This window comes from Gossypium hirsutum, chromosome D10 (genome assembly GCF_007990345.1).
Source record: "Gossypium hirsutum isolate 1008001.06 chromosome D10, Gossypium_hirsutum_v2.1, whole genome shotgun sequence".
NCBI lineage: Eukaryota > Viridiplantae > Streptophyta > Magnoliopsida > Malvales > Malvaceae > Gossypium > Gossypium hirsutum.
This window is the reverse complement of record NC_053446.1, coordinates 59,062,447-59,071,083: the sequence shown is the minus strand read 5'-3', so window position 1 is coordinate 59,071,083 and position 8,637 is coordinate 59,062,447. Positions and strand designations below refer to the sequence as shown.

General features: G+C 34.6%; 1 protein-coding gene across 1 annotated transcript; it reads left to right on the top strand.

Annotated features, from left to right (window-relative positions):
• Positions 1-6,171: 6,171 nt before the first annotated feature.
• Positions 6,172-8,306, top strand: LOC107915695 (cytochrome P450 77A3). The gene has a single exon (XM_016844821.2). The coding sequence runs from the start codon at positions 6,556-6,558 to the stop codon at positions 8,071-8,073; it is 1,518 nt and encodes a 505-aa protein (XP_016700310.1). The 5' UTR covers positions 6,172-6,555; the 3' UTR covers positions 8,074-8,306.
• The last annotated feature ends 331 nt before the right edge of the window (positions 8,307-8,637 follow it).

Below are 8,637 nucleotides of genomic sequence, written 5' to 3'. Positions count from 1 at the left end.
GCTTGCAATTCTTGCAATATGCTTCGACCAATCAATATGTAACATAGCCCCAACCTATTTAGCCTTGAAAGCTATCACAATGTTTTCCATATTATTTTTCATTTTAATGGTATTCATGTTTATTGCTTATCGAGTGTGAAAATCTAGTGTATCAATTCTAGGATGTTAGTTATCTCCTTCGTACACAAAATACTTATTTAATTTTCTTAGGATATGTAATTCAAGGATGTTGGTTTTTTCTTTTTCTATATGATGAATTCTGGGAAGAATTTAATTTTGTGTATTCCATGTTATGTTTGTACTCATTGAGCTTAGTGCTCCATACTTTCTAGTATTTCCATAGTATAGTCTTAGGATGTTGGTTATTCTTTAACTTATGTCCATTTTGCATAATGTAGTATTGTAAATGATATAATACATAAATGTTTAAATCTTTTATATTCATTAGAGTTTGAGAATTGAAATACCTAAATATTCCTTAGTCCATGTCCATTTTGTATTCAGGTAAAGCTCTCTTAACAATGATGACTTCAAGATTCAAATTTAGTCCAAATGCTTGAAAAAAAAAATCCATTGCCAATTCTTCCAACCATTTGTTGGTTCTTGATACATATTTTTAAGAAATAATTTTTTAACAATATTATAATAATAAATGTAACTACAATAATATTTAGGGTAAACTATACCAACAATCCCTAAACTTCATTTAAAAATACTATTTAATCACTTAACTTTCTAACATTATGTAATAATCACTAACATCATTGAATTGTTACATTGAGATTACTTTTTTTGTTAACTTTTGACACATTAATTTAAAAGATTAATAATTAATTTGACTCATAAACTATTCCTAAAACATTATGTGATGATGGGAATGAAAGCTTAACTTTAACCAAATTGGATGTGTCACATCCTGAATTTCTAATTAATAATGTTGTAAAGTTATAACAAAGATTGAGTAATTGGCTTGATGGTTAAGAGTTAATGAAGTTGTCATTGAGACTCCAGTTTGATTCCTCTCTCCTGTATAGTTTATTGAATTTTTGCCCAGAAACCCTAGTAGTGTTGCCCCCCTTAATTGTAACCTAGGTATAAATGTTAAAATTTTCTACTCAGCCTCTTCTTTTCTCATTTTCTTTTCCTATTGTTGTCCCCCTCCATTCTTCCTCTCCGTTTCCTTCAATTTTCTCTATTTTCTTCCCCTCTATACCGCCCATAATACCCCAAAACTCTACTATTGTGCCACTTCATTGATCATCAACTCCTATTGTTAGTGTTGCCCCCCTTAATTGTAACCTAGGTATAAATGTTAAAATTTTCTACTCAGCCTCTTCTTTTCTCATTTTTTCTTTTCCTATTGTTGTCCCCCTCCCTTCTTCCTCTCTGTTTCTCTCAATTTTCTCTATTTTCTTCCCCTCTATACTGCCCATAATACCCCAAAACTCTACTATTGTGCCACCTCATTGATCATCAACTCCTATTGTTAGTGTTGCCCCCCTTAATTGTAACCTAGGTATAAATGTTAAAATTTTCTACTCAGCCTCTTCTTTTTTCATTTTTCTTTCCCTATTGTTGTCCCCCTCCCTTATTCCTCTCTATTTCTCTCAATTTTCTCTATTTTCTTCCCCTCTATACTGCCCATAATACCCCAAAACTCTACTATTAGGCCACATCATTGATCATCAACTTATATTGTTTCCTATTTTATTTTCTTCTCATCTCATCTTTTACCCTTATAGCCAAATTTTTGCTGTTATTTTTTTTGTCATTGCTGTTGCCCTTTTGTTTCACTTCTTCTACTCTTTGTTTTTCTGTCATCACGGATCTAAGCAAGTACTGTAAATGCAGAATTTTTATTTTATTCCTAACAGATATAAGTGTTTTTATCATTTTTCATATTCTGCAATGGTTGAATGATTCATGGCATGATCAAATCTCACAAGTTCTTTTATTTTTGTGTTTGATTGATTCAAGATCTAGATCCAAACCTTACGGATCAACCATAACATTGAGAAATCTATTCCCAGCTCTGTCATAAGCCAAATAGAGTAAGTGTTAATTTTTAACTTCAAATCTGAAATTTTTGGTTAGCAGCATTGCTTTAGCCGAACCCTATATAGGTGTTAATGGGCTTTTTTTTAACATTTGATCTCTGTTGAGTACAGATCTGAGTTGGAACTAGTTAAATCTAAAGCATAAGAGTTGCGAAAAGGCAATAGTGTTCGGATTAGCGTAATCAGGTGTGGGTATTACCTTTGGGTGTTTTATTGTTTATTGAAAATAATGTTATGTGCATGTTAATCAATTATATATGTTGATTTGTGCATGGTCGAATGGTCATGAGTTGGATTCAAAGTTGCCGATTAAGATAAGCACTAATGGTTATGGCTGATTGTCTACAGACTCTATTGTGATTAAGCAAATATGTAAAGAAACCACTGATTGTATGTTTTCTGTATGGTATAACATGATATTGATTATTGAATGCATAATTAAGCATGTCACTGTTATTGATACCGTCCTTGATCAGCATGATATGCTATGTTATTGATTGGTGATATGGCATTACATGGGCTTGAGTATTGATTAGGTGCCAGAATTGTTCCGTGGAGTACTGGCAGTTTATCCGCAAAATTATTGTTTAGCAGTATATCTGCGCCCCAGAGTATTGTGGAGTACTAGTGACTTATTGCAACTTACTGACAGCTTGTTTGCATATTATTAGCACTTTTAACTGCATATTGTTACTAGTGGTTTAATCATATTGAACTTCAACTCTTATTGTTTTGGTGTTTGGATGATGGGTTCTGGGGAACTTGTGGTATGTAATGTATGGATGGGTGGGACTATTGCACTGTATGTAACACCCCTAACCCGAATCCGTCACCGAAACAAGGTTACGAAACATTACTAGAGTTTACAAATCAAATAGACAGAAAGTACAAACATTTCATATCATATAGCATTTATGTCAAAAACCAATCAAAATTATACATATTGTCCTTTAATACGAGCCCTCGAGGCCCAAATTACGCATCAGAAACAAATCGGGACTAAATCGAAAACTCAAAAAGTTTTTCAGAAATATTTAAAATTTTCAACACTACAAGGATCACACGACCGTGTGGCCAGGCCATGTGACTCACACGGTTAGGAGACACGCCAGTGTCTTAAGTTGTGTGGGCATTCGAAATAGGGACACACGGTCGTGCCTCAGCTCGTGTCTGTGCCCGTACCCGTGTGAGTATACTGACTTGGGTCACACGGCCAAGTCACACGCCCGTGTGCTAGGCCATGTGAGCATTTTTTTTTGTGCAAATTTAAGATAAAAGGGACACATGGCCGTGTCATCTGGCCATGTGTCACACACAGTTGAGACACACGCCCGTGTCTCTGCCTATGTAGACGAAAATAAGCCATTTTACAAACTATATTTCTCACTCATTTTTTGTGTCAACTTACAATCAACATTATACATATCAACAAGCCATAATTAGGCATCCAAAACAAGCCAAAATTTCATTATGAAATTTGAAAAGTAAAGAAAAACAAATACGTAAGCAATGAATGCTTAATAAGCTCGTATAAACTTTAATCATCTCAATCCATTTCATTATGAAATTTACACTTATCAACAATAAACATTTATTGATGTCACACGATTCAAGAAACCATATTCAACAATTCACAAAATGAGTAAATCCATAGCATCTCTTATACATATTATCCCATGTATAGTAGAGTTTTAAACAACTTCATACTCTTTCAAATTTCTTTATTCTCATTTGCATTTCTTTACTTATCACACCCATTCCATATGCATAACACAAGTCATAAGCATCTCATACCACCATAAGCACAAGCTAGTGCATGCAAACATAGCCATTTTCAAACTAATCACATAATAAGTCATTTCATAAGAAATTGTATAACTTAAAACTTACCACTCTTTCATGAGCACAAGTATATTTTCATTTGAGCACTTACCATTTCAATGCATCTTATAATTAAACACATTACCATTCAACCAATAGCTTGGCACTTGCCTAAACATCAAACAACAACACTTGTTAGCGTACTTGAACATATTTCATATAATTTCAACATCGATAATCTTATCATCTCAACATGTTACACTTGAGTTTATTACTCGTGTCTAATTACATAATTTCCATGTATCAACATATCAAGATATTGAATATATACATATCATGATACATATTATTCTCTTACCATTTCTTCATATACATTTATCATCCAAGACAACTCCTGATATTTTACCATTTGAAGAACGATTTACAGATTTGAGTACATCGTTAACAGAAGCTTGTAAGAGCTGAACAAAAGCTCGTAAGAGCTGAACAGAAACTCACAAGAGTTAAATAGAAGCTCGTAAGAGCTGAACGGAAACTCATAAGAGTTGAACAGAAGCTCGTAAGAGCTAAACAGAAGCTCACAAGAGCTAAAGAGAAAGTAAAACACGAGGGTTCGCAACAAATGCTGAACCCCAATTTACTTGGGTAATTTGCCAATATCTTTCTCCAATACTGTCAATTCACCAAATCACGAATGTACTTAAATCTCGCGTTCAATCCAAACTGAGTATTAAATTTGATAATATTTTTCCAACAATAATTCAATTCCAACAATAGAACATATATATTACCAATCACCAATTAACATTCACTTTAATCAAAATTATACAGAATCAGTTCATACGAACTTACCTGATTAAATTATAGAAATACCAATATTCAGGGGCATTTTGAAAATTTTTCATTTTTCTCGATTTTCCACTCGTGAAGCAAATGTGCAAAACTAGCTCAAGGAGCTCTCCCTATGTCTGTTTGAACCAAAAATGGGAGAAGAATTGCCTAGAAATCTCTTAGAAATTCAATTTGTACTTTTAATTTCATAATAATTACTATTTTGCCATTAAATGGCCTTTTTTTATTATTCTTTTCTTGTTATGCCGCCTCATCCTATTCATTTAGGTATATTTACTATTTAAGTCCTCCCTCATTTATTAATCAAGCCATTTAATCACTTAAATATTTTAATTAGCAAGTTTTGTATCTTTTTCAATTTAGTTCTTTTTAATTAATTAACTATCGAAACGTTAAAATTTTTCAACGAAAGTTTAATACCATCTTAACAACACTCCGTAAATATTTATAAAAATATCTACGGCTCGGTTTATAGAAACGAGGTCCCGATACCTCACTTTCTAAAACCACTTGACTTAATAAATCATTATAATACACAAATTACTAATTCAAAAACCTTTTTAAAAACCATATTTGACTTGTAAATATTAAATAATAATATTTATGAACTTACTTGCTGAATTTGGTGGCCTCGAACCACTATTTTCGACACCACTGAAAATCGAACTGTTACACTGTATCATTGAGCATGCCATATACATAAGTTTGATATGCCATGATTGTATGAACTATTATAATAATTAAATGTCTCATTGATTGAATGTTTGCTTATTTTTGCTTGGACCCACACTGAGCTTTTTAAGTTCACCCCCTAGTTTACTCTTTACAAATAACCCTTAGAATTAGGCTCGGACTCGACATATAAAGGTCTCGTCTCAGATTTTCTCATAATTAAGTATTTTTAAATTTTAATTCATTTATTTTGGGGCTGCAAATTTTATTAAGCATGAATTGTGGTTGAGTGTTTTTATTTGGGATTTTGCAGATGAAAACGGAACAAATTTAATAACCGGCCAAATATGATCTAAAATACTAATTTTTATACAAAAATCAAATGCAACACTTTTCCGTTGCGTAACGGTAAAACGAGGTTTTAAGTGGTTTATTGACAGAATCAACTAAATTTTTTTGTAACGGCACGACCTTATAATAAATTGAACTTAAATTATAAATGAACTAACAAAACAATGTTTTTTTACAAACCTAATGGAATCGTGTTAGGTTTTTCGAATATAGATTAAAAGATGTTGGCTTAAATAAGATTTTAAGAGTTGTTTAATCTTGTTAGATTATTTATATTCTTAAATAAACTCATTTATATTCATTTCACTCTTTTTATGAATTGGCTCATTAAATATGATAGAATATTGTAAAACTGGTTCTAGGAAGGTGAGGTTTTAAAGAGCTGGTTGAATACTGCACCATAGAAACAGCTGAGAGTGACAGTTCAAAGGGAAAAACAAAAATAACCCGTGTGGGCTCACAGTTTAAGTACCGAGTAGACATAAATGAAGTCAAACAGGTGTAGACATCCAACACCCTTGCATTTCCGATCTTCATATTAGATTCCATGAGACTGAGTAGTTGCATGCAATTAATTCGTTTTTGACAAATACCCTTTATCTATACTCCTTTTGCTTTTTAGCTGGTTTCTTCGTAGCCCATGGGTTTGTTTTTCGGCATTTAACACCCAGCAGTAAAAAGTAGAAACCTTCCCTTATCAGCTTTAATGGCAGCCCACCTGTAATTTCATGCACTGCTTATTTTTATACCGCCACTTCCCTAAATAATCATCTATCTGCTAAATTTTTTTTCTATCACAGATATGGCTGTTTCATTTTACCATGTCCTCGCTTTCTTCATTTCATGCTTGATTTTGTTTTTTTCATGCAAATCAAAAGCCAAACGACGCTTCAATCTCCCTCCAGGGCCTCCTGGTTGGCCTGTTGTTGGTAATCTTTTCCAGGTTGCTCGCTCTGGGAAACCATTCTTTGAATACGTTGATGAACTTCGTCATCAATATGGACCCATTTTCACTCTCAAGATGGGGACTCGAACCATGATTATACTTAGCGACGCCAAACTCTGCCATGAAGCGTTTATCGAAAAAGGTGTTGTTTTCGCTAGCCGGCCGAGGGAAAACCCCACTCGGAATATCTTTAGCTGCAACAAGTTCACCGTAAACGCCGCCGTTTACGGTCCTGTGTGGAGGTCTCTGAGGCGAAACATGGTTCAAAACATGTTGAGTTCGACTAGGCTTAAAGAGTTTCGCACTGCTAGAGAGCATGCAATGGATAAACTCATTGACCGTCTCAAAGCCGAAGCCGCCGCCAATGACGGTGTTGTCTCGGTGCTGAAAAACGCTCGTTTCGCCGTTTTTTGTATACTCTTAGCCATGTGTTTTGGGGTTGAAATGGATGAAGAAACAGTGGAGAAAATGGATGAAGTAATGAAAACTGTTTTGATCACACTTGATCCAAGAATCGACGATTATCTCCCCATTTTAAGCCCTTTTTTCTCCAAGCAACGCAAGCAAGCGCTCCAAGTTCGTAAACATCAAATAGATTACATCGTCCCGTTCATCGAAAAGCGTCGAGAAGCTCTTTTAAACCCGGGATCGGATCGATCCGCCATGTCGTTTTCATACCTCGACACCCTTTTTGATCTCAAAGTTGAAGGAAGAAAATCAGCACCGTCCAATTCCGAGCTGGTCACACTCTGCTCTGAGTTCCTCAACGGCGGCACCGATACCACCGCAACCGCACTCGAATGGGGCATCGCACAGCTAATTGAAAACCAAGACATCCAATCCAAACTGTTGGACGAAATCAAATCCACGGTCGGGGATCGAAGAGTAGACGAAACAGATATCGAAAAGCTCAAGTACTTGCAAGCAGTAGTGAAAGAGCTCTTACGTAGGCACCCACCGACGTACTTTTCGCTCACACACGCAGCTACTGAGGAGGCAGCAACATTGGGGGGATACGACATCCCGACGGATGCGAACCTGGAGATTTACCTGCCGGGAATCGGCGACGATCCGAAAATATGGTCCGACCCAGAAAAGTTCGACCCCGATAGATTCTACTTAGGGAAAGAGGATGGTGATATAATGGGGGTGAAAGGGGTGAAGATGATGCCGTTTGGGGTAGGGAGGAGGATTTGCCCTGGTTTAGGGATGGCGACGGTGCATGTTCACCTGATGTTAGCGAGGATGGTTCAGGAATTTGAATGGAGTGCATATCCAGCAAATAGCAAGGTGGATTTTACTGGGAAATTGGAGTTCACGGTGGTAATGAAGAACGCCTTGAAGGCAACGATCAAGCCAAGGGATTCAGGGTGATATATACATATATTCATATATTTGGAGTTGAGATTTAGTGAAATAATTACCTCTTGGACTTGGTATTTGGTAATGGTAAGCATATAGTTTTGGTTTCTCTTTCTAGTTTAGTGGCTGTTCTCAATTCTTGTGCTGGATATTTGTATTTTTTTTAATATTTAATTTTTATTTCATAAATTTGCTTTAAATTTTATTATCATTTAAATCTAAAATAAATAATTTTCTTTTGAAAACGTTACTTTATCCCAGGTTTAATCTAAACAAATATTCCATTTTCCTTTGTTTTTAATTTTTATTTTCTGGATTCGGATTGCTTCAGCTCACACATGCTTACACAAATTTAGTTATATTCTATATCCTAAAAGAATACTATATTTTCATTAAATTTATTTTTTTTAATTTTGAATAATTATAATATTATATATTTAAGGGTAAACTACCAAAATAGTCACTTTTGTTTCCATCAGGTTTCATTTTAGTCATTTATGTTTGATCACTTATGTTGTTGTGTTGTAACATTTTAGTTACCGAACGTCAATTGTTATTAACGGTGTAATAGTAAGC

Coding starts and splice junctions, on each gene's coding strand:
- LOC107915695 (XM_016844821.2), top strand. CDS start 6,556: ATGGCTGTTTCATTTTACCATGTCCTCGCTTTCTTCATTTCATGCTTG.